The sequence below is a fragment of the Mustela putorius genome, unplaced genomic scaffold, assembly GCF_011764305.1.
Source record: "Mustela putorius furo isolate JIRA1106 unplaced genomic scaffold, ASM1176430v1.1 tig00000129_pilon_pilon_pilon, whole genome shotgun sequence".
In the NCBI taxonomy this organism is placed as follows: domain Eukaryota; kingdom Metazoa; phylum Chordata; class Mammalia; order Carnivora; family Mustelidae; genus Mustela; species Mustela putorius.
The window spans coordinates 36529390-36555450 of NW_025421290.1; the positions used below are offsets into that span (position 1 = coordinate 36529390).

A 26061-nucleotide genomic window follows, 5' to 3' on the forward strand; every position below is an offset into this window, starting at 1 on the left:
AAGGAGAAGCGAGTAGGGCATACCACCTTGCCAGACTTACATACCCAGCTTTGAATGTATAAGACCTAGTGAGATCCAAACTACCCAGGGGGAGACTGACGAGTCCATGGTCATTGCCAGCCTCCCGCGAGAATATCAGCGGAGCCCAGGTCTGTTTAAATGACCGCCCTACAACAAGGCCAGCACCTGGCACAGAATTATGTATTAGTTACTCTGAAAAAACAATGACCATGTTCAGAGTAAGCTTCAGGAGTCGTGAAAACTTTTAGGGGCTTTGAGAAGAATACAAGTTTGAGAAGAATACAAGTTTGAGGAGGAGTGACAAAGGGAGCAGAGAAGAGGATTTTTAAATTTCTCCCAAAGTGGGAACTGCCCCGGGCCTGACCTGTGCTGTCAGGTGCCTGCTCACTTCTGACCCTGGGGGGTCCAGAGCCCTTTCCTCTCAATTAAACACACACGCACATGCACACACACACACCATCAGCGTGGCAAACATTAATGACTGAATGGGAGCTCCCACACTGCCTTGGCCCGCACACAGTTGGTGGGGCCGGAGAGCCGGTCCTGCCGCCGTGGCCCAGCCTGACTGGCACCAGCCACAGCATAACCAATGCTCTGAAAACGCTTCCAGAACGAAAGCAGCCTGACTGTGAAGCACAACTTCCAAATATATCTTGACTCAACAAGGATCACCTTAAAGGCTTTAGAAAAGGGTTTTCCCCTTCAAGTTATTCTGGCCCTGCAGCCCCGCCCTCCAGAGCGTGAAAACCGTCCGTGGAAGCTGCTGTCTGCACCACGCCTGACCTTCAAGGTCAGCGGTAGCTACCCTGGGATGTTTGTTTTGGTGGTTCACTGCCTTTCCTCTGTGTGTTTTGCTGAAGTGAACACTCATTTGCATTTCCTGAGTAGCCGGGCGACAAGCAGGCAGCCCGGGAGCGAGCCGTGCTGGAGAGCAGAGCGGAGCCGGAATTCGGTCCTCGGGCCGAGGACCCCTGGGCCTCCAGGAACCAGGCTTTCCCGCATGTGTCAAATCTGAGTCAGGGCCCACTGAGGGTGCAACTCTTTCTGTTTGTGGACATCTTTAAGTGTCTTTTCTTCCCTTGACTTTGAGACAGATTCTGAATTTGGGTAAGGGATGGATAAGGACGGGTGACCGCAACCAGCTTTGGGGGTAGTTAGGGTTTTGCCATCTACAGGTGGTCACAGCTGGTGGCTTCTCCGCCCAGACCCTGGAGCTGCCATGTTCCTAGCCCCAAATGGAGGGTGGGCGCTGGGTCAAGGGCTCCCATCTGCCCGGCAGCGGTCAAAGGCTTTTGGAGGAGGGCAGGGTGGGTGGGGGCCGGTAAACAGACGCCCACCCGTTCCAGAGACTGCTACCAGAAGGAGCGAGCCCTCCTCCAAGTCCCTGCAACTCCTAAAGTGAGTAGGGAAAACTAAAGGCAGCTCTTTGCACTCCAGCTCTCCCGCAGCTCGGAAGGGCCGGCTCCGGACACTGGTTATTCCTGCACGCGGCTGGCCGCGCGCTCCTGCTTCCAGGTTCCAGGCCCCCCCTTACTTCCCTAACAGCTTCTGCCCACTCGCTGCGTTAACTTCCTACTCCACAGGCTTTTCTCTCTCTTGCTCATCTTCTCCAGCTGCTGTAATTTGAGGCAGGAGCCATACAGACTGTTCTTCCAAATAATTCTCTAATGGCTTGCATAACCATCCTTGGGGGCTGGGGGGCAGGGAAGCCGTGTGCTCCAGAGAACCAAGCAGGAATTCCAAGTGGAAGAGGCCAGAGTGGTCACAGGACACCAGGGACGCACAAGATCCCTCCTTCTAGGAAACCAGTCAAAGGCTGGGTGGATACGTGCTGTCTTCCCCCTTAGCCAGAGAGGCGATTTTGGTAGAAGACAGTCTTCACTATTCCAAGCAAATGACAACCCGAGAGGGGCTGCTAGGTGTGCGTGCAAGGGGGCGGCCTTGCTGTGTGCAGCGGGTTTAACCATTTGGGATGCATCACTGTTCCTCACCGCAATCTCGGGATGTCAAGTGGACAGCAGGGATCACTCCTTCCTATAATAAAGGAAACTGAGAGGGGTGCCTGGGTGGCTCAGTGGGTTAAAGCCTCTGCCTTCGGCTGGGGTCATGATCCCAGGGTCCTGGAATTGAGCCCCGTGTCAGGCTCTCTGCTTGGCTCGGCGGGGAGCCTGCTTCCTCTCTCTCTGCCTGCCTCTGCCTACTTGTGATCTCCGTCTGTGAAATGAACAAATAAAATCTTTAAAAATAAATAAATAAATAAAGGAAACTGAGGTTGCGGAGATAGAGGCTGCTTCCGGCTGCCCATTTCTCCCGCCCTCCGCCTTGTGCTGTGTCGTCCAGGCGGACCTCATCTCCATCTCTCTTCCGGCGTGTTTGCTAGTGGTGCCCGAAAGCTTGGGACCAGAACAAAGTCCTCAGAAAGCAGGACCTCGGGGTACCTGGGAGACTCAGTGGGTTGAGCACCTGCCTTCAAATCAGGTCGTGATCCTGGGGTCCTGGGATCGAGCCCCGCACTGGGCTCCCTGATCCATGGTGGAGCCTGCTTCTCCTTCTCCCTCTATCCCTCCCCTTGTTCGTGCTCTCCCTCTAATAAATAAATAAAATCTTCAAAAAAAAAAAAAAAAGTAGGACCTCATTTACATGGTCTGTGCCCATTTACCTTAAAAATAATGTTAAGGGGGCGCCTGGGTGGCTCAGTGGGTTAAGCCTCTGCCTTTGGCTCGGGTGGTGATCTCTGGGTCCTGGGATCGAGTCCCGCATCGGGCTCTCTGCTTGGCAGGGAGCCTGCTTCCTCCTCTCTCTCTGTCTGCTTGCCTCTCTGCCTACTTGTGATTTCTGTCAAATAAATAAAATCTTTAAAAAAAAAAAAAAAGTTAAGTCAGGGCACCTGTGTGGCTCAGTGGGTTGGGTCTTTGCCTTCGGCTCGGGTCATGGTCTCGGGGTCCTGGGATCAAGGCCTGCATGGGGCTCTCTGTACGGCGGGGAGCCTGCTTCCTCCTCTCTCTGCCTGCTTCTCTGCCTACTTGTGATCTCTTTCTCCATCAAATAAATACACAAAATAAATAAAAAATAATAATAATGTTAAGTCAACCTAAGAGGCTCCTTCTAACACTCATAGAAACATCTTCCCTGATCGGCAGGGAGAGGGATTTGGACTGAAATGCAAGCTAATTGACATGCCATCCAACATATACAACCGGTTATCGTCCAGTTCAGATGAAAGGAGGGAGCTGTTTGCAGATGACTGACAAGGAAGGGCGTAATTTGATTTAACCCCACACGATTCTCCTGTGGGGCTCATAATTCTTTGAGAGCAGGCTTTTATATGGGAATTGGCAAATTCAGGTTAGCTGCAACCAGGCAATCACAAGAAAGGAAAAACCAGTGTGGACCGGCAAAATGCTTCCCTTCGAGCCACAGAGAAGTTAAAAAGCCGAAAGAACACTTCAAAATCATCTTACCAGAGCACTAGGAACCTGCTTTGGAGACAACCCTGGTTGTTTTAAATCTGTTTATTTTATGGCTCACCTGTAACACAGCTGACAGAGCTTTCAACTGGTGAGGGCTGGACAGAACCATGGGGAGAAAGAGTTCTGATCTTTCATTATTCAGCCAAGAGGAGTGATGCCTAGAGAGGCTCAGTGACTTACCCAAAGCCACCCAGTTCATGCGTAACAGAAGAGACAGGTGTACGCAGGTCTTTAGACCCCGTTGCCCCAGGCTACGTACGATCTGTCGTGATGCCATCCTTTGGGTGGCTCCAACAGGCGTCTTTTTTTTTTAATTTTTTTTTTTTAATTTATGTATTTTACGGAGATCACAAGTAGGCAGAGAGGCAGGCAGAGAGAGAGAGAGGAGGAAGCAGGCTCCTTGCTTGAGCAGAGAGCCCGATGCGGGGCTCGATCCCAGGACCCTGAGATCATGACCTTGAGCCAAAGACAGAGGCTTTAACCCACTGAGCCACCCAAGCGCCCCCCAACAGGCGTCTTAAGTGGAAAAGTATTTCCCCATATGGGAATCACACCGAAGGGCAGGGGCCACAAACTCAAACAGCCGCGCTCGCCTGAATATCTCAAGATCCATTTTGTGTGGTCTGCCTATCTGATGCCACTTCTTACGGGAAGATGGTTCTTGATTTCAGCGGGGACCTTCTCTAGCTATCTTGACATTTCATTTATGTGGTGATACAGCCATACATTTTAAAGCTACTTAGAAAATTATGTAGGACAGAAACAATGCTGTGAGAATTAGACTCTGGCAACCCTCTAGGCTTTTACATGAGGATAAGCTTATATTTTTCCAGTGTCTTAAAAATCTGGGGAGGGGCGGTTGGACTGGCCTTGGGGAACAGGGAAGAGCAGAGCATTAGGAATCTAAGAAGCATGGAGGGAGGCCTGGAGTTGTACTTGCTAAGGACCTCCATGGTAGGAAGAACTTGATTTAATGGGGCGTTAGCTCATGCCGGCAGACAACTGTAGTTTCAATGTTTGTGAAAGTGTCAGATCAGAAGAAAGAAATCCTTGGCTTGTATCTGACTCTCATCCTCCCAACCCACCCAATATAAACCTCCAAGACACCAGGAAATACCGGACTATTCACTTGCTTTAAGATTGCCTGCATTTCAAGTTCACACCGGTTCTACACCGAATCCCAACATTCCCAGGTGACCTGAGTACATGTTTGAAACTTAATGCAAATGTCGTTGAGCCTCGAATAACATGATACCCCACATGAAAATCCACGTATAGGTTTGGACTCTCCAAAACCTTAAATTCTAAAAAGCCTACTGTTGACCAGGCGGCTTACCAGTAACCACAGTCGATTAACACCTATTTTAACCAACTGAGCCACCCAGGCGTCCCGATTAACACCTATTTTATACGTTCTATGGATGATGTACGTATTCTTACAATGACAAGCTGGTGGAAAGGTTATGAAAACAGTAAGGAAGCGACATGTGTAGCGCTGTAACATCCTCATCAAAAAATATCCACGGATAAATGGGTCCCTTCAAACCCATGCTATTCAAGGGTCGACTGTACTTACTCTAGATTTCACTTAGTATTTTCAAGCACTTATAAAGCAAAAAGGCCGAATAGTTTTCAAGTAAGTGAATTTTATTTTTCTCTGACATTTCACAGTCAATTTCTACAAAAACTTCATTCTTCCTCAAAGGAATTCACATTTGGTAAATAAATCTCTACCCTAAAGAATTCATAGCAGGAAAAAGACTTCAATATACGCAAGAGAGTTACTTTTCTGAAGGAATCATAGTAAAGTCAGACAATATGATAGTCAATAAAAAGCCATGAGTGTAATAAATTACAAATGTTATTAAACTCCGTTCCCATAACCAGTTCCATCAGCAGCTTTTTCTAGACGTGTCTCACCCTTGCCAACAAAATCTGCCAAAAGTTCTCTTTTAAGTGTCGGTCTGAACTCAGAGTTGCTTCTCACTCTCAGAAAGTAGTAACCCTGCCCCAGTGCTTCATACCAGATCAAATCACGCCCACTAAGACCATCACTACTTACAGCCTCGTGCAACCAACGGAGATCCTTCTGGTCTACTCCGAGCTTCCTTCATGTGCCGATCTGGCGTCTGGCCCCAAATGTCTGGGAGCCTCAGTGGACCTCCTCTTCCAAGAACTAACTTCCCTATTCGGCTTCATCTGCTTATAGCTCCACGAGGGAAAGAACACCCATGCTAACAGCCTACAGAGACTTCCAGCACGAAGTCACACGATGAGAGAAGAGCCAGGGACATGCTGCTTCCCTCTGCCACTCAGCAGTGCGGATCAATGGTGGCTTTCATCATCTTTCACCATAACAGGAAGGGAAATGCAAATCTTAATCTAGTAGGAAGAGTCCAAGAGGCTGATATCTCCACAGAGGGTTTTTCCGATGGAATAAATTTGGTTCTCAGCAAGTGTGTTCAGATTTTTGATACTCAGTAAGACTCATGACTGGCGCCCAGGCTGTTCTGAAGGCACCTGTCCCTGTATCTCTGCTGCCAAATACCGTCAGCCAGAAAGGAAGCTTCGTCGCATGGTGCACAGAGCAGAGCTGCCACAGTACCACACGGATTCCGGGGCGGCGAAGGGAGCGGGCCAAGAGGGGAATATTGAAAGGAGCTGAGAGTCTGCTGAAAGACACATTTGCTGGGATTTTGAAACTCCTTCAGGAAACAAATGGCAGGTAATAATTCTGCACTGATCAGGAGAGTGCAGGGATTTTTGCCAAGCTATTTCTAAACTGGTCGTATCTAAGACATTCAAGTTTAGTGACAAAGTGTGGGCAATCCGATGCCTTGAAATTTAAAGGCTGTGGACGGTTGTAACTACCAGGTAAATGTGAGCATTAGCTTCTGGCCTTGGTGAAATTTTAAGAACATTTTTCCCTGCAGAAAATGTGAAGTTGGTCACACGGAATTTCTTACTAAGGTAATCTCTGTGGAGATTTTCAAGAGGATGAAATTTTTAAATGAGATTCCAAAGAGATAAAAGTCTGAAGTGGCACTACTTAGGAATCCTGTTTACCTCTACCACGACGCTCCAAGAATTGGTCTCACCTGGAAATTGTTATCGCACCCTCCATTTCCAGATAAGCTTCAAATAACTAACCCCACACCTCTGGCTTTGCCACCAATATCCAGGGCACAAAGGAGACACAGAAGACTTCCCCGCAAGTGCTCTATGTCACCGTGACATGCGACAAATGCCAACTTGGGATAGGAAAACACAATCAGCACGAAGAGTGGTTTCCAGTGTTTTGGGCACTTCAACATCAGGACTTCAGGATGGTTTTAATTCAAAGTTGATCAGCTTAGTAATCACTCCTTTCCTCTTTTACAAAAATGAGAGGGGATAAAAAAGTGGCAGCAGAGAGTTAACTTACATACATTCTCAGAAGCCACTAAGTTATCTTTTGAGATTTTCACACATAAAACAGGTTGCATTGTTTCAAAAAGAGGCATGGGGGTGGGGGTGGGAGCATACATTTCCAGAATCCTCCAACTCCCAACCAAGAGATGCTGGCCATGTCTACTTGTTTCAGAGTCTAAGTCAAAAAAGCAATTCAGCAATTACAATTCCAGATGGTACTGAATCCATTCCATACTTTAAAAATCTGAAGTATTTTGCCTACCAGTTTAAGTGAGGAGAAATCTGGCTTGTGATTAAAGTGTAAGAGTTCACTGGTGCGACCCTCTCCCCTCGACTTTCCAGTTTAGGAAGACAGCGCGTCACGTGGCTCAGCGCGTGCACCCTCGGCCCAACCTGTGCCCGCGGCACTTTAGTGTTTGCCCAGATGGCACGATGCCTTGGGGAACGCGAGCTCGCCTCCTCTTTCTGTCTGTGACTAAGACATTCGAGGGAAGCTCCACAAAGGGATCCTTCTGTCACCTACTCCCTGGCTTGACAGGTGTCACTCTGTGTGCTCCTCCCTGTCACTGTACCCTTGTTCACAGTGTGTGGGATGGTGGGCGGTGACAGCTGCGACAGCCCCACACAACCATCTCTCCTGCTTTGCCCCGTGACCCATCTAAGCACCTGCAGGCTAAGGGAAGTGGACTCAGGGCATTCACAAGTCCTCGGGGACTCAGAGGAACAGAGCCGTATGTAAACTGTGCACAGACCACAGGTTAAGACAGCGGCCAGGTATTGGCATGTGGCTTCCTAAGTGAGCTGCCCAACAGTCGAAGTGTAGAAGGAAAAGCTCTTACATAAGCTGTGGGAGACAGGAGTAGAAACAGCCAAAGAGTTAAAAAGAACCACTCAAGTCATGGGAAAATATGCCTTCTGGGTTACATGTCTGGGTGGTCGGAGAACGCCTCCAGCTCACTGCCGGTGTGCCTAGAGCCCGAGGCTAAAGATGCCTGCAGCTTGGCCCAGGCCTGAGGAGCCCTGCTCTTGGTGGCCTCGATGAACAGCTGGGTCTGCTCCTTCAGCTGGTCTAGCTCCACCTGGGTCGCCTGGTTCTGCCGGATCAGCTCCTTGGTTTTCAGCGTGATCTCCAGCAGACCGGACTTGTGGAGCACGACCAGGGTATTCTGAAAGCGCCTGTGCTTGCTCTGCCGCTGCTCGGCGGCCAAGAGCTCGGGGCTGCGGCACAGGTGCTCGGCGGCCCACAGGGGCGAGCTGTAGCTGGCGGCCAGCGGCGACAGCGGGGAGCTGCTCTCAAAGCCGTGCAGCGTGCTGTCTGCTGCGCACACCGGGCTGGCGGGGGAAGCAAAGGTCAGGCTGGGGGCTTTAGCCACGTGGCTGCTGGACACCGGCTGAAGAGTCTGCGGGCTGCCACCTGCCACCAGAGAGGGCACGCCCTGCAGAGCCGAGTCCTCCGCAAGCTTGGCGCCCGCGGGTGCCGAGGGGCTGGGGGGCACGGCGCCAGGCTTGGTGGGCTCGCTGGAAGACAAGCTCGGCCCAAGTCTCTCGGTACAGACTTTCTTCTGCATCCCACTTTCTCCTCTCTCTTCTGGGCTGAGGGAAAGGCCCCTTTTGCCTGGGTGGGGGGCGATTTTGGTATAAGAATTCAGAATGGGCAAGTAGTTCCTGGAGTCCGACTTCTTCTCGCCCGCGTGGCAGGGGCTCACGGGAGACGGCACGGGCGGATGGAGGAACAGGAGCTGCGGCTGCGCGGAGATCACTTCGAAGGACGGCTGGACGGTCCACGACTGGAGCTGGGAGGAGCTGCTGCCCTGCAAACAGAGGAGAGCAGCGCGCTGTGGTTACCTGCGGAAGGAGAGGCGCTGGAAGCTCCTGTAGGGGACAGGCTTCCCTCCCGTTCCAGGGAGCCCTTCTCAAGAGCACGACCGGAAAAGGGGTCTGAAAATCCATCTGGGTCTGACATCAGCAGTTTGGGTCTTGTTTTTGTTTTGAACCTTTCTTAAGGGAAAACCGAAGAAACTCATTACTTTTATTCAAGCGTTATCCCGCAGAAAGAGAAACTGTAGGTAGGCGAAGTAACGACAGGGTGAAGGTCACAATGGAAGCAATGAACATACGGACCGTCTGAAGTCCTGACCGAAGTTAAAATGTGCTTATCTCAAGACAAGTGTGTCTTTACACCCAAGTCTGTCTTCATTTAGCTGTATCTCGGACCTTTCACCTGAAAATGACTTTTGATTAGAGAGGTACATATTGTCGTGGCCCGTTTTTAAGTCGGTGATATCCGGTAACCAGAAAGCCATTCAAGACCACAGTGCTTATGTGGTGCTTACTCTGGGGGGACACTGCACATGATGGTTTCTGTGGGTGCTCCCCTTTCATCTCCCTAGCGCCCATGTGGAGTTACTGTTTCTTCTCACAAATAAGAAATAGAGGCTCAGAAAGTGGAAATAACTTGCTTTAAGCCTCTAAGCTACTAAGTCATGGAGCTAGGATTCCATCCTGGGTCTGACTCTAAAACCCATCCTAACCATTCACTACTCAGCTTTTGTTACGTTACCCCTCGATTATACATTTTTTTATTCTTAAAGTACTGATTCAGATGGAAGTCTAACAAAGAAGGGCATGCTGTTTGTCCCCAATGTTTAAAAGCCAGTCCAGTTCCAACTCGGTCCCAAAGATATGGGTGTAGATGAGGCTAGGAAGAGAGCACTCAATGGAGGTTCTTAATCCTGCTGGGGCCATTTATCTGAAGAAAGCTCTGGACTCTTTTCCTACATCTGCATACCATGTTGCACCCATGTCAGCTTCTTGGATGCCTCGCTAGGAACTTTAAGCCAAGTTCAACTATAGCTCATCTGCACAGAGGCTAGGATGACCCGGAAAATCCATTCTGGAGTCCGGCTGGGGTAATGCGCCTAAGCAAGCAGGGCCAGGCCTAGCAACCACACTTCCTTGTCAGAGGTCCAAAATTAGAGGTCTTCTGAAGTAGAGATCAGCCTGGCCCACTTGGTCCAGAGCAAAACTTCAGGCTATCCCCCTAGTCACTTACGCCACAAGGACAAGACCTACAAGGCAAACGGATCCAGAAACTGTGTAACTCACTACTCTCCCAAGATGATTTCAGTGGATGATTCTTCCTAATGCGGCTGTATGCTGTCCGCAGAGATACTTAGCTTATCTGTTCTAATTATGAGATCTGACAATGTGTTATTCACACTGAAATCATCTGAGGGAACACGGGACAAGATTTTCGGCTTGGATAGGATCTCAGAATCATTTCACATAAAGCCTTCGTGTTAAAGATGAGCAAATAGATGTCCACGATGGTTAAGCAAGGATATGCAAGATCTCATGGTCCGGGGGCAGAGAAGGAACCAGACCCTCACAAGAAAAATACCTAAAAGCAAGCAGCAAATATCAAGACATTACACAATATGCAGAGATTTTTTTTTAAGTGTATGATTATTTTAATTTTGGGATATGCTGGATTCAAGCATTGTGTGAAAACATAAAACAAAACTCCTAGACTGCTCCTCTAGGTCAGCCTGCCCCGGAGCCTCCAAGCTCCTGATGGAGCCCAGCAGCCTTCCTTCCCGGCGGTCTTTGTCCTGAAGAATGCCGCTCTGCTGGAAAAGCCTACTCACTCCTCAACGGCGGGCTGCTCAGCCCTCGGGAGCTGCCAGCCGCGTCTACAACAAAGAAGGCACATAAACACAGACAGACACACGAGAAAGAGCGAGAAGGGAGCAGGAGAGGAAGGCGGGGAGGAAAAAAGCCAGGAGAAAAAAAAAAACCCAAGAAGCGAGTGGCACTGGGTGGGAGGCTGCCTGAACAATCTCATGTGGGCTCCATCTCGTGCCTTTATTCCCTCTCTGTTTCAGTAAGGACAACTGCGCTCCCAGCTGAGATGTGATCTGCCAAGGAAAAAGCTTCAAAAATTCTTCATTCTTTCCTCCAAGTCACTAGGTTGCCTTGGTGAAAATCAGTTTGTGTGCCTCTGTCATAATGAGCTAAACAGTTAGGGTTTCCTGTCAGGCTCTCACCAGGTTCTTCCACCTAAGGTGGGAAGGTCAACCACACAAAGCCAGATTTCTGACTTCACCAGCCGCAAGCAGCCTCAGCAGTGGACCCACGTGAGAACTTCATACCCTTTAGAGCAAAGACGGGTAAGGTTCAATGTTCTTCAGCCAGGTTCATGTGATTGAATTCTCTGTTTCAAACACCGGGCTGAGCTGACATTTCCATTTCTAAATCTTCTTTTCTTCATATCCAGACAATAATCACATTATATGCACAGTTATGTAATCAAGTCCCAAACGGGGTACTTTCAATTCCACAACAATGCTGTGTGGCATCTACTGGGAAAGCCACAGCCAAACCGAAGAGCTCCTTTCTCACTGATGACACGACTTTGAAAGAACACCGAAATTGCCTCTACTGCTCAAACAAATAAATACATCCTACCTCTCTCAATTCAAGAGAAGCCCAAATTAAAAAGAGATTCTTTTGTTTCTACCCTCAACTCTGCCATATGTTAGAATGTACCGTGGAACTTATGACATTTCTGCTTCGTTCCTTTATTTCTGGGGTCCTTCTGGACAAACCAGGAATACAGAAATAAAGCAGTCCTACTGTCTGGAAAATGGGAACACAGGTCACGATTACTGTGGTCCTTCTGAAACCACTGTCCCCGGGACAGAAGCACATATCAGTGTGGTTCCCATGGTCTGCTTCTAAAATCTCTCCTTGAGGAGAGAAAAGAGGCACTGTACAGAGGGAGCTCAGAAACTTGAATGGGCCGACACATCAGGAGACAGCAGTCCTCCTCACCTGTTTGACCAGCACATTCTTCATGACGACCATTGGGGACAGCGCGGGGAAGGCACTGCCTGTGGTCTTGGAGTTCTGCCTTGGCCTGTCTTCTCGGCTCCAGCCTAAGGCACTCAGCATGTCCTCGGACTCCATCTGCTCTGCCGAGCTCAGACACTCTGAGCTCCCATCTGCTGGGCAGAAGAATGGTCAGTTCACATAGGATCCAGGCTGGGGGCTCCTAAGCAGACCTAAGGAGTTAACGGATTTCTTGAAATGGAATGGAACATTTGTGATACACGTTTTTTGTGAATTTTTCTGGAAGGGTCTTTAGCTTTTATTGTAGTCTCAGTGGAATCCACACATGAACCCTCCTACCTCAAAAGATTATAAATCGCGACCCTAGGACAGCAGACTTCCTTTCTAAGTCTATTACAGACAAAAGCTTGCATCAGTTAGGGTTTATGTGAAAGTAATTAAAGCCAGCTGACAGGAGAAACAGGGTGAAGGTTTCAAAGCGAGGTCATTACTTTCAAGAATCTGCTGCTGAGAGGGGAGGGACTGCGTGTGTGACCTGGGGCAGGATGAAGACCTTTAGAGGCTCTGGGCACCACAGGATAGAAGGATAAAGACAAAACCAGCCTGTGAACCTCAAAACTTACATCGATGCTGAAATGCAAAGAGCTCCATCCTAAATTTTCTCATTGCACAATTCTGGGTAAGTTCATCCAAGCTGAAATCTGAAATGTGTCTTTGTTTACCGCCCCTCCACCCAACACCTCCAACAAAGGGGGTGCTGGTGTCCTGAATGCACACTGAGTGCACCCTGGGGATCCGGCACAATGGGAGACAGAAGGCACTCTCTGGGGGAAAGCAAATGAGGGCGCCCCATGTGAAATCCATACAGAAAGGCCTTAATTAGCGACCTGCTGGAGCAAGCCAGGAGCCTGCTTTAACCATGCCAGCGAGGAGCCTGGGGATACACTAAATGCTCATCAAGAATCGCAGAGTAATTGGGCTGAGGCAGAACGGAAATGTGACTATAATTCAAATGAGCGTAAGTGTCAACACTTGCATTTAATCAGACTGTCTAGAGATGTTTTCTAGAATTTAAGGATGCTGGGGGCCTCCCTTTGATCTACTGAAGGACTGATCTGGCACCCAGGCAAGTGGATTTTCACAAGGCACAGGGACTCTGAGTGTGCACCTCTAGTGAAGAACCAGGGCCTGAGACAAAGGACCTCAGAAGCAAAATACATGTGAGCGCATGAATCTTGGGTTTCTAAACACCATTCTGCACAAAAAGAAAGACAGGGATCCATGGAGAAACAGCTAAATTCAGTTCAAGTGGAAGTGGAAAGTACAAGATGAGCCTGGACATCTTATTGTACCAGAAAGCAAGGAAGTGCTCAAACACAAATGCGGTCAAGTCAGAAAGACACAGAACAATCTAGAAGGGACTCCCATTGGCCAAGTTTGGGACAATTATACAGGACTGACAGACTGAATTACAAGAACATTCCGTGAATCCACAGCAGTGCTCAAAGGGTCTACAGAAGTGTCTGTACTACTCTACAGAAGTGTGCCTGCTCCACAGAAGTGTCAGCCACTAAAATGGACAAGGAATGGTAAATCAGAGCACATTCTTTTTTAATTGTAACTTTTTCCCCCAAAGATTGTATTTATTTATTTGACACACAGAGAGAGGCAGAGAGAGAGAGAGAGCACGTGCGCAGGAACACAAGCAGGGGGAAGGGGAGAGGGAGAAACAGGCTTCCCATGTGGGGCTCGATCCCAGGACCCTGGGATCATGAACTGAGCCTAAAGGCAGACGCCTAATGACTGAGCCGCCCAGGCGCCCCTCAGATCACCATTTTTAAGCCAAAAAATGTAGTACAGGATTTTGGCAAGCATCATCAGTGGTTGTTAAAACCACTGGTCAAGAGTTTTTGGGAAAGAGGGGCACCTGGGTGGCTCAGTGGGTTAAGCCTCTGCCTTTGGCTCAGGTCGTGGTCTCCGGGTCCTAGGATTGAGCCCCACATCGGGCTCTCTGCTTGGCAGGAGGCCTGCTTTGCCTTCTCTCTGCCTGCCTCTCGGTCTACTTGTGATCTCTCTCTCTGTCAAATAAATTAAAAAAAAAAAAAAAAAGAGTTTTTGGGAAAGAGGACAGTCACACTGTCAAAGTATCATCCCATAAACTATGTACTAATTGCAAAGAGAAAAAGGTACTTTTGCAATAAAGCTATCTCATATAAGCTTACAAACGACCTTAACCACGTGATCAGCCAGGGCCTCACCAAGGACAGACAAACTCGGGAGTCTCACTATGTGCTACGGGAATGATGTAACATCAAAAGTGCAGTATTCTGGTAAAACCAAAATGCTTATCCTGACTCTAATAATGGGGAGACTATCAGAAAAATCCAGAGAGTGAGACATTCTACAGAACAACAGGCCTAATTCATTCAAGTATGTCGCTGGCATTAAAGAAAACAAAGGGACAAAGGGGAGGAAGGAAAAGGCAAGGGAAGATGAGGACGTTGTTCTAGACTAAATCAGACTAAAAAGGACAACTAAAATGCACAATACTTAATTGGATCCTGGATCCAAAACAAACAAGTCGACAAAAAGACAAACAGTTACAAAGGACATTTTGGGGACAATAGGGAAAATCTGAATATGGATTATGGCTAATTAATAACTTACATCGAGTGAAAACTCTTGGTTACGACCCTGATGCTGGAATTACTGCAGAAGAATGCCACTCTTTTAAGAGACTGGTACTGAAGTATATTTGTTTATATATAGATATATACGGTACGGACAGGAGGTATGTATGTGTGTAGAGACATACAGCAATATGGCAAAATGCTAGCCCTCAGTGGATCTGAATGAGACATCTGTGATGGTCATTCCATTTTGTGTACATTCGAAGTTTTTCAAAACACAAAGTTGGGAGAATAATTCAAATGGGAAAAACTACCTAGGTTTTACAAATCCCATCACACTCCAAGGTACTCGGAACGGCAACTGGGGCGCTGATGAACTCACTCCCTGGCAGTGGCCCAGGAGAGACCAGAGGCACATACAAGGCTGCTCTCTGGGGTGTAATGATGATTTTTAATCTCACCTTATATCTGAACAATACAACGCTTTTTTTTTTTTTTTTAAGATTTTATATATTTATCTGACAGAGAGAGAGAGATCACAAGTATGTAGAGAGGCAGGCAGAGGGCGGGGGGAGGCAGGCTCCCAGGACCCTGAGATCATGGCAGAGGCTTAACCCACTGAGCCACCCAGGTGCCCCAACACAATGCTTCTTAAAGCACTTTGACATAGAGAATTAGGCAACTATCAGGAAAACCATCCAGACTTTGGGACACACTACAAAACACGTGACCTGACAAGGCTGAGGCTGTTGGAAGGCATACCGAAACATCATACATCCTGGCACTAATCGGTGGTATGATTACGGATAATGTTTAGTTTCTTCTTTGCATGTTCCTGAATTTCAAAACTCCTACAATGAGCACGTATTACCTTTAGGATATGAAAAACGAACGTGATAGTAAAAGGAAAAAAAAGAGACATTAGGCCTACAATGTTTCCTAAACCGGTATGATCACAGAAATCACCAGAGACGTGTGTAAAAAGCAACAGAACCCACTTTTCAGGGCCCTCCCACCAACCTTTGCTATCATGATCTCCAGGAGAGGAGTCTGGTGATCAGTGAACTCTCCCTCAGAGAATGAACCCTGCCCACATCTTGGTCTCAGACTTCTAGGTTGCAGAACTGTGAGATGACAAATGTGCTGTTTCAGCCATCCGGTTTGTGGACTGTTATGGCCATCCTAGCGAACTTGTACACCACCCTAACCAATAAAGGTCTGGCTGCAATAACCTTAGCTTAATCACAGCAATACTGTTATCATTCAGATAACAGGAACTGCACACATATCCATGTGCCCACCCAAACTTCAACCATAATCTTAGCCCAGGCCTGATGAGTTTGGGTCAAAGGTCAATATATAAGGAATGCCAAAGCAAGGGAATCTTGTGGCTCTTTTATAGAGCACCAAAAAGTATAGAGAGCCACACCAATTGTAGGTTTCTTTTTTAAATTTTTTAAAAAGATTTTATTCATTTATTTTATTTATTCTTATTAACATATAATGTGTTATTTGTTTTAGGGGTACAGGTCTGTGATTCAACAGTCTTACACAATTTATTTTAGAGAGAGAGCACTTGAGGGAGGGAGAGCACAAGCAGTGGGGAGGGGCAGAGGGGAGAGGGAGAAGCAGACTCCCTGTTGAGCAGGAAGCCCGATGCGGGACTCGATCCTAGGACCCTGGGATCATGACCCAAGCTGAAGGCAGATACTTAACCCACTGAGCCACCCCAGCGCCCACCCCATGTAGGTTTTAGTCTCCACACAGTATTTTCACTCCAGTGTAGCAACTGTGAGCATCTCAGCCAACATTTACTCCCCATCACTGACTACTCCTGATCAATTACTGAATGAACAGATGAACAGATGAGGTGGATTTGGCTGACATTAACCTAAAGAATTCATCAGAGGGGCGCCTGGGTGGCTCAGTGGGTTAAGCCTCTGCCTTTGGCTCAGGTCATGATCTCAGAGTCCTGGGATCAAGCCCCGCCTCAGGCTCTCTGCTCCCCCTCTCTGTGCCTGCCGCTCTGCCTACTTGTGATCTTTGTCAAATAAATAAACAAAATCTTAAAAAAAAAAAAAAAAAAAAAAAAAAAAGAATTTCATCAGAGTGGGCCACTTGAGTACTTTCAGCAACAGTGCTGAAAGGTAGGGCATTTGGAGTCATACAGCCCTGGATTCAAATCCCAGCTCTACCGTTGACCAGTTGCCTGATCTTGGAAATGATGTAATCCTTTTTAAACAACATTTAAAAAATTTTTTTTAAAAGATGTGCTTATTTATTATAGAGAGAGAATGTGTGCACACACACGTGAGCAGGGGAAGCAGCAGAGGGAAAGGGACAAGCAAACTCTGCACAAGGGGAGCCTGAGGCGGGGCCTGACGCACGGCTCAATCCCATGACCCTCCATCATGACTCAAGCCGAAATCAAGAGTGGGACATTTATATGACTGAGCCACCCAGGCGCCCTGGAAATCATGTAGTCTTTCTATGCCTCAATTTCCTCATCTGTAAAATGGGGAACGTAACAGTCATTTTCTTACAGGACAGTCGGTCTGAGTTATTTTATGTGAACTACTTAACACAGTCCATGCCACAATGTGCCGCGACTGGGTCCCACCAGCTCACACGGACTAAGACTATACATCTTCTCTAATTCCCCCAATCTTCCCATCCCCACATTTGGTAACATCGTATTAGTAGCTTGAAATTAATTGGTCCTGGTGAGATGTATGCACCATGGAAACTGGCAAACTTGCCAGCCAACCACTGGTTACACAGAACTCATACAGTAAATTCTATATAAATGTTAACATGACTATTATTACTCGATCGATATTCCAACTCCCTTGGGAGTCTGAAAAGGCATTCTGCTAATTAAATAAGTAATACTGATGAGATTCCTTTAGCAACTGATGACCTCCGGGGAATCAGGACGTAGCTGGGTGGTGGTGATCAGTATGTTAACAAGAATCTCAGATGAGTCTTATGAGGAGTCAAGCCTCAGAAACAATGCTGAGAGAGAAGAAAAACCCAAAGGGCTAATAAGCAGGCCCTCCTTCCCTGGACTGTCCTTATTCTAATCCTTCGATAAGGCTGGTACTCTGTTCCTCTCTGAGCAACAATCTATTTTTAATTTGGCTTCGCATGCAGCATGCCTACAGGGAGAAAACACACCAATCTAGGGATGAGAGAGTTCTAATTTTCCTAACAGCTGCATTTTGCACTATAAATTAATAAATCAACAGGATGGATTGATGAGTCTCTGCGAAGCTGAGTAACATAAATCTTCTTCTAGGAGAGGGCACTACTCTCCGCACGCCCACCCAGCCAGGAGTCCCTGGCATCACCTTGCTGCATCCTCTCGGCCAAAGATGCTGAAACACTCAAGCCATATTTAAGCCATTATCCTCAAACCTGGAAGTAACAGCGCCCGGCACAAAATTAAAAGATTTGCTGTGCAGGCAGCTAGCTCTTTCACATAAGGTTTAAAACAAACTAGTGAGGAAACCTGAAAACCATTCTACTTGCTGGTCTCAAATAGAGTCTCCAGTTTGGAACTGTACTGGGGGGTCTCTTAGTTCAAATAAAACATGCACAGATCCTGGCAGGGGTGGGTTTTGGGGGGAAATGTTTTTAAACATGGCAAAATTACTTTCTTAGTGAAAACAAGTTACCTAAAATTATATACTATTTCTGTTTCATTTGCTACTAGTGACACCATTCAGCAGTCCTTTCCTTCCAGCAATGTAGCTATTCCCCTGGAAAAGGAGCTAAGCCAACAGAATTGTAGTTAAGTATTTTTTTTCCCCAGTAACCACTTACAACAGTTGAACATGTAAGATTTAAAGTTGAGAGAGTCTGAGTTGAAAAAAGATGGCAGATCGTTCCTTCAAAAATGAACCCCTGGTGACTCGGACGCCAGCCCACAACACGGGCACCAGAATTACCATTTTAAGACGTAAGACAGTTAGTTATCCTATACATGAAAGCTTCCCACGTTTATCACACAAATTTTAGGGAGGACATTTTTAGGAGGAGTTTTAGGCAAATCATTCACTGCGATGTGGAAGGAAGAGGTATTTTTAACCTGAAAATCCGGAGTCCTTATCTGACTCAGCAACCGCCATGCCGTGTTGACGAGCTGCCTTCTTCATCTCTGTGCCTTTGCCCAGTTTGGCCGAGAGTCTTCTGGGGCTCTCCCTGGACGGGTTTTTCCTCTCCATGTTTTACTGGGCTGGAAGTGGATTCATCAGCCCTCCTTTCAACTGGATTGCCCTGGGGAAAACAACAATTATGTCAGAAGACAGTGCCTGCAGAGGGGACACAGGTGATCCTGCCGGTGAGGAAAGCGAGGGCAGAGAACACTGGCCTCGCCCACTTCCTCCGTATTTTCTCAGAGGCCTCCGCTTACCCGGGCTTCAAGTTTGCTGCACAGGAGAATGGTTTCCACCCAAAAGGAGGTTCACTGTCCTCTCCTGCCCTCAAATTCCATTACAAATTCAGGGCACGCAAACCACGCTCAGTGGAAGCTTTGTAAACTGCTAACAAAGGCACACTTGATTAGGCTTTTTGGAAGGGGTAACTCCCCCTGCTTCCCGAGGAAGGGAGAGGTGATGCCCATCTTGGACAAGGCTTGCCTTCCCAGCATGCACCGGCAGGCCCCAGACAGTAGAGTTGTTCAAATTAACCTTCACTTCTTTGGATGAGGTACTGAACACAATTCTTCATATGTGTAGGCTACGCTTTGGCTTAAAAAGAACTTTTCTGCACAAGTAAGACCATGTATAATAGTGCTTTGATTCCATACAAGTCCACACGCAACGTTACTGCTGTAAATGTCCTCCTCCATTGCTCCTCCATTTTACAGAAGAGGAAACTGAGGCTCAGGGTAAGGGGCATTCATTTAGGAAGTTATCTATCCAGTACCCGCTATGACGCAGGCCTTGTGCTAGGACCAATACCAAGTGCACACAAGAGACATGGTTAGTACCTTGCTGGAACTTATGATCTAGGGAGCCAGACAGACATTAATCAAGTAATCATACAATTATTTAGTCACTTTTTAAAAAAATTTTTTTTAGATTTTTTAAAAGATTTTATTTATTTATTTGACAGACTGAGATCACAAGTAGGCAGAGGAGTAGATGAGAGACAGGCGGAAGCACATTCCCTGCTGAGCAGACAGCCCAATGCAGGGCTCGATCCCAGGACTCCGAGATCATGACCTGAGCCGAAGGCAGAGGCTTAACCCACTGAGCCAGGTGCCCCTTTTTAATCACTTTTTAAAAAAGATATTACTTATTTATCCTGAGAGAGAGAGAGATCATGAGTGGGGGTGGGGAAGGGGCAGAGAGAGAAGCAGGCTCTCTGCTGAGCAGCTGAGCAGGGAGCTCGGTGTGGGACTCAATCCCAGGACTCCAGGATCACAATCTGAGCTGAAGGCAGGCATTTAACTAACTGAGCCACCCAGGAGCTCCCCTAAATCACGACTTTTGGTAATAGCTATAAAGGGGCGGGGCTAAAAGCCGTTGGGGGCAGGGCAGGGGGTACTGGGCAAGGGAAGGCTTTCCTGAGGAAGTGATGTGTAGACGGGATCCAGAGGAGTTAGCCAGGGATCCGGCTGTGAAGGCCCTAAAGGAGCAAAGAATCTGACACATTCAAAGAGCTGAGAGGCCAGGGAGGCCAGAGCATGGCACAGGGGGGTAGAAGGCCATGCACCTGCACCTAGAGGAAGCGGTGGGGGCCAGGCAGGCAGTGCCTTATAACCCATGGTGGAGCAGCATTTTCAAAGCATTCTGGGTGCTGGACTGAGGTTAAAGTGGAGAGAGGCAAGAGAGGCACGGAGATCATGCAGATACTACCCCAGAAGCCCCGGGGAATTAAAGCGGTAGCAGTGGTCAAAGGACAGAAGGGAACAGACTGGAGACAGATTTAGAAAGAAGACTTGATGGGGCTTGGTGACTGCATGTTGGGAGGTAGATGGTGGGACCATTTCCTAGGCTAGGCAGCCCAGGAAGGGCGCAGAGGGACTCGGCGGCGTGGCCAGGGCAGTCCAATCTTGGCCATGTAGACAGAAGTGGCTGTGGGTCATCCAAGTGGAGAGGCTGGGGAGGCTGTCACATGTGCAAGTTGGGAGCCCAGAGAAGCTAAAGAAGCCTAGACTTGGCCCAGTGACACACAAGTCCACAGCATATCCAGAACCTGGCTAACAGTGCAAGGAATGAGACAAATGAACCCTTCAGAAGGCTGGCAGAGGCTGAGAACATTCCAGATATTTTAACAAGGCCATCTGCGTCCCCGTGGAATGGCAGTGATAAGGATGGCATGGTAAGAACACAAAGGTTATTGGGGGATAAAGAAAACAGGGAAAATGGCAATGACGGTGACAAATGGGTAGGTGCTATGGTCTGAATGTTTGTGTGTGGTCCCTCCCCCGCCCCAGCCCCGAATTCCTATGCTGAAATCCTAACCACCACCCATCCCCAGAGGATGGTAGTATGAGGTAGGGCCTTTGGGAGGTGCTTGAAAGAGCAGAATGGAGCCCTCCTGAATGGGGTGAGTGCATTATAAAGGCGACACCAGAGAAACCCCTTGCCCTTTCCACCACAGGACAGCAAATACTCTGTGATCCAGAGCATGCTGGGCCCCCGACCTTGGACTTCCAGCTTCTAGAACTGTGAGAAATAAATTTTTGTTGTTTGTAAGCTACCCAGTCTGTGCAGTTTTTTTTACCGCAGCATGAATCGACAAATACTAGGTCCAAGCAATGCCTGGTGAGGCTCTAAACCACAGTGCCCTTGCATCCATCTGTCCTTCTGAGTGGAGAGGAACATGAGCTCCCTGCCAAAGGGCACTGTATCTGGAATATCCTAAAATGTCAAGTCTGAACACTTCTCTAGCAGAGGATACAGTGAAGAACATCACCTACACCAGAAGCAGAGGAGCAGGTCAAGATAAAATTAAAGACAAGGATGTTTACAAGCTTCCTGGAGCAACCCTCTTGCTCCTACTTTTTTGCATGCAGTAGAAGCAGACTAAAGGGAACTTATCTGAATGAGACTCAATTTTAAGCACAACTCCAAGTAAAAATTATTTTGTATCCTATCTAACTCACTCACGGGGACGCGCTTCCCCCATTCAATTCATGACCAAGCACTCTTGGTCACAAAGCGCAGTCCCATGTGCATAAAAGAGAAACGATGACACTGTTCCCCCCTTGCACAGCACAATGGAAAAGCAGCGTTTCTACTGCATGGCTATGAAATTGGACAGCATGAATAAACCAGTTAAAAAGGAAACCAAGGGGCACGCGGGTGGCTCAGTCATTAAGCAGCTGCCTTCAGCTCAAGTCATGAACCCAGTGTCTGGAAGGGCTCCCTGCTCAGCAGGAAGCCTGCTTCTCCCTCCCCCACCCTCCTGCTTGTGTTCCCTCTCTTGCTGTGTCTCTCTCTGTCAAATAAATAAATAAAATCTTTAAAAAAATTTTTTCAATGAAAAAGTAAAAAATTTAAAAAAAGTAAAAAAATAGTAAAAAAAATAAATAAAAAGGAGACCAAAATGTAAGGATACCAAAATGTAGAACTGTATGTTTCATTAAATCAGGAACCTTTCGAATGGAACCCAACAAATGTGCATAGTTTAATTTTCCTGAAGTAACACCACGGAAAGGGAACAGGAAGCTTCTTCAAAATGGACGGAGCTGTAGCTTGTGGATGGGCCATCAGTCTTCCAGAAGTCTGACCCTGCTCCTTAGATCAGGAAGGTAGCTCATGTGCGTTGCACCTAATTGAGGGTTTGGCAAACTTTTTACATTACCTTACTAGATAGGAATTATTTTACAGGTATTTTAGATAAAGCATCCCAATTTAGCCTACAGTCCTTTTGGTAAGACAACCAAAAAGTCTTGCTCCTGTTATCCAAGTGTGGCCAACAGAACTTGAGAAGATACACAGGAATTTCTGGCTCATTGAGAAGTTGCGTACTTGTGAAATCAAAACACAAACGCTGACTAATAGGTTAAAAGGAGAACAGATGCAAAAATGTTAAATCCTAGAGAAGTGGTAGCAGTTGGAAATAAAGAATGCATAACCCACCTTGGAAAAGCGAATGGACTGCTTTGGATGTGAAAGTGACTAAAAATGTGAAAGCCACTGTCCAAAGCAAAGTTCCTTTTTTTTTTTTTTTTTTTTAAGCAAAGTTCTTTTGAAGCAACAGAAAGCCTTGGTGTCTGAGGAAGGTGAGATGGACTATGAACGGCTATATTATCCCTCCGTGACCTCACTTCTCTGAGAGGAGAGGCACTCCGTCCTGGGAGTGGCACAGAGGAGTAAGTCAGTGAACAACAGACCTGCTCACGCACAGCACCATTCGAGGCCCAGGACAGAGAAGAGCACACAGTGATGGCAGTTACCCCACTGTTCTCAAACCCAGAGCCTTGCAAGTGGCAGTTTGAAAACCTCAAGATTTTTTTTTCCTCCTCAATATTATTTTACAATCAAGGCAGATGCTCCTAAGCAGGCTAGCAGTGGGTTACTCAGCTGGGTTACTCAGCTCTTACCCACCATGCCATGTCCTGCTTCCTGGCACAGACTGGAAACCACTAACACTGCTTTACAAACATCTGAGATCCTCACATGCCTCTCTCTCCATGGAAAGGACTTCCAGCTGAAGTTCCCCCAGACTGTCAGAATCGACCTAGTTGGGCCTGTCCTAGGTGCATATGTGACACATTGTCCAAAATGTTCTCAGGGGGAATAGGACACATAAAACTCATAATGGAAAGTGAATCAATAAATATAGAAGTTTATACAAATAGGTATAACATAAAATTCTAACTAGCGCTCTCTAGCACTTGGCTTATTTCTGCACGCCAGACCAGTCATCTGTCTCCACAACCTCGAGTTGTTTTTCATCTTTGCAACCTCAACCCGCCACAACTCATGTGTGAGGTGCTCAACAGAATAATACATTCCAGCAAGTCTTCTGTCCTGCTGAGCCCCGCTGACAGCCTCATCGAAATACCCCAACAGCTTGAAGGTCACGACTGTGCGTTTCCAAACACCATGGTCGTCTCAAGATCGGACTTCCAGGTCTGGTCTCCTAGGGGAAACAGGTACCTCATTTGCCCCTTATTCTAAGGTGAAACCTCAGGGATAAGTCCACCAACCGAATTAAAGGTTGTCTAATCCAGAAACAATCTTTACAGAGATTTAGGCTTATAATAAAAGGGGGAACCAAGGTTTACAAGGAAAGGATCTGAAATGCTGCTCTCAGATCTTTCCTTTTATAGACACTTGGCAACTTTCCCAAGAGCTCAAGTTCCCCTTTAAAATGTATCACATGGATAACATGCGTGCATGGAACATGCGTGCATGGACGGAGGTGTGAGGTGAAACTCAAGCAGAGACTTAAATATGAAAAAAGGACAAGGCCGTAGAAATTAAGACCTTACCACCCAGAAAATCATGAGTAAACCCAGTTATAATTAGAAATAACATTACTAGGCTTTTCCTTGAAGTTACTTTGTCTTCGTCTCCATGTGGGAGATACCATTCTGGGGAAATGTCTGTGTGCTTTAACAGAGGGAAGACACCCCCCCACCCCAAACGGAAATCCCAAATACTCATTTTCCCCTTCGCATCCATTTCCATTCTCCAACTCGGCAGCAAATTTATGTCAAAGATCCTGAACCCCGATTCCATACAATGTCCTCTGTCTGGAACCAGATAGGGCTCCTTCCATTCTCCTCTTCCAAAGAAGAGATAAGATGAGCGAAATTCTCCAGATCGCCAGCTTCCAGAAGGGTTCACAGTAACCATGCCCACCTCCCCATTCGCACCAGCCCACGCTGCATCTGTGCCAGGCAGCAGGAGCACGCTCCAGGCATCCACCAGCCTGCCAGCTCAGCAGGGCAGAACTGGGCAGACCCTAGGACCGTGCTGTGACTGGCACACCACCAGACTCCCAGGGCAAACGCCCAGGCAATGTGTACTGCCAGGACTTGGGCAATCACGGGGAGCCTGGCTGCGGCCTGGGCCCTGGGCCTGGATCAGAACTCCCCGAAACCCACCCACTAACCACTAACTCCTTGCTTGGCACTGCACACCTTCTCCCCCACCTCTCCACGTCCCGGCACCCTCTCTGGCAAGGTGGCCCACCCAGGAGAAACCACCAGCCAGTCAAATGGGTGACATCAGGTCTCTGCAAAAGACAGCACACCTGCGTCCCGGGCCCAGGACGGGGCACTATGTCCACCCCCTAACCGGAGGCCCAGGACCCTCACCGGGTAACAGCCCCGCTCCCATTCACCTGCCCGTTCCCTGCCCCTCTGCTCAGAGCCCTGCAGGCCTGCGGGCTCTCCGCCGCTGCCTGGACGCCCAGGAGGGCTAGACCCGGGCCCACCCGCCCCGACTGGGTACCCTGCTCGCTGCCCAGGCAAGTCCCCTCCCCACACACAGCCCCCAGTGTCCCGCCATCCCCTCTCCTACGCAGCCGCGCCCCTCGCAGCAAAAGCAACCAACTAAAAGGGAAACAGACGCACCGCCTCCTGCTCCCACCATTTGGCCCTCTGTCCCCCGTCCTCGCTCTTGCCTACGTCGCTTCCCTTTTCTCCCCTACTCCTGCCTCCTTTCCCCACGCTCCCCGCGCGAACCTTCGGCCCCCAGACCCAAGCCTCCCTCTCTCACCTAGGGCCGAGGTCGCCTCTCCACGACCGGCCCAGCGGGTCAAGCGGCGCATGCGCGAGCCCGGCCCCGCGGCTCCATGACAACCCCGTCCGCGCCGGGTCTCAAGCTATTCCCCACCAGCTCCCGCCTCCCGCCCATTTCTCCTCCCTCCGCCTCCGCGGCGGCGTTCTCCGGCCACGTGACTCGACTCGGAGGACCCGGCACCATGGAGACTGTCGAGGTTCTCCTAGAAGGGCCCCCCCAACCGGAAAGCGAGGCGGGCACGCCTCCCAGGGAATCGCGGACATCCCTAAGAGGCCTGAGCTCTCTCCGGTGGAAGGCGGGCGTCTCTATGGTTGGTTCCCAGGGTTCGCCGCCATTTTGTACAGGGGACCTTGAACTTAGAGCCGCGGGGGCACGGCTTCGAGGCGGGGTTTTGAGGAGCCACGGGTGGGCGGGCTTCTAGCAGACAGAGCAGGAGGCGTGATTCTCCTGCGGGAGAGGGTGGCGGTTGGCCAGGAGTGGCTCTCTCGGTGTGGAAGCAGGGGCACCCTTAGGATTGGGGACCGGGACAGGCCTGCTGACGTGCACGTGAGGCCGAGGCGGTGGCGTCCGGCGTGGGAGGGCAGGCGCGCACCCTCGCCGCAGTCTGGGCTTGGCAGGGGCGTCCCTCAGCGCCCCGGCGCTTGGCTCACGTTTTTGCCACGCCTGTCGCGGCGGTTGGCTGGCGTTCCCCGCTGCCTCTGGAGACAGCCCTCCGTGACGCAGGGATGCCATCAGTATTTCTCTGGGATGGTTTCACGTTCTTTGATGTATGGCTCCCTTTGTCCCGTGCCACTGGCCGAGCTGCTGGGTTTTATATGGATACTGCCTCGCCTGCCAGCTTTTGGTGAAGTGTGACAGTGAACACACTTGTAATAGCTAAAGGAAAAGGGCTCGGGATTAATTCTCTTGCATCGGATCAGTGAGGGTTACTAATTGGAAAAACAAGTCAGGTGAAGTCAGGCGACG

General features: G+C 48.6%; 1 protein-coding gene across 3 annotated transcripts; it reads right to left on the minus strand.

The window, feature by feature from the left end:
• Positions 1 to 5117: 5117 nt before the first annotated feature.
• CIPC (CLOCK interacting pacemaker) lies at positions 5118 to 25215 on the minus strand. 3 transcript variants are annotated; one of them, XM_004739187.3, is made up of 4 exons: positions 25072 to 25215; positions 18474 to 18661; positions 11736 to 11905; positions 5118 to 8713 (listed from the first exon to the last, which is right to left on the minus strand). In XM_004739187.3, the coding sequence occupies exons 2-4, from the start codon at positions 18607 to 18609 to the stop codon at positions 7823 to 7825; spliced, it is 1197 nt and encodes a 398-aa protein (XP_004739244.1). In that variant the 5' UTR covers positions 18610 to 18661; positions 25072 to 25215; the 3' UTR covers positions 5118 to 7822. The 3 variants fall into 3 exon arrangements, with proteins under 3 accessions (XP_004739244.1, XP_004739245.1, XP_004739246.1); XM_004739188.3 differs by lacking the exon at positions 25072 to 25215 and adding an exon at positions 18798 to 19405; XM_004739189.3 differs by lacking the exon at positions 25072 to 25215 and having other exon boundaries at positions 11736 to 11965; positions 18474 to 18602.
• Between the last annotated feature and the right edge of the window lie 846 nt (positions 25216 to 26061).

Coding starts and splice junctions, on each gene's coding strand:
- CIPC (XM_004739187.3), bottom strand. CDS start 18,609: ATGGAGAGGAAAAACCCGTCCAGGGAGAGCCCCAGAAGACTCTCGGCC. Junction 11,906..18,473: donor TAAGGACTCCGGATTTTCAG/GTTAAAAATACC, acceptor TCTGCCCAGCAG/ATGGGAGCTCAGAGTGTCTG. Junction 8,714..11,735: donor AGAATGTGCTGGTCAAACAG/GTGAGGAGGACT, acceptor CTCTGTTTGCAG/GGCAGCAGCTCCTCCCAGCT.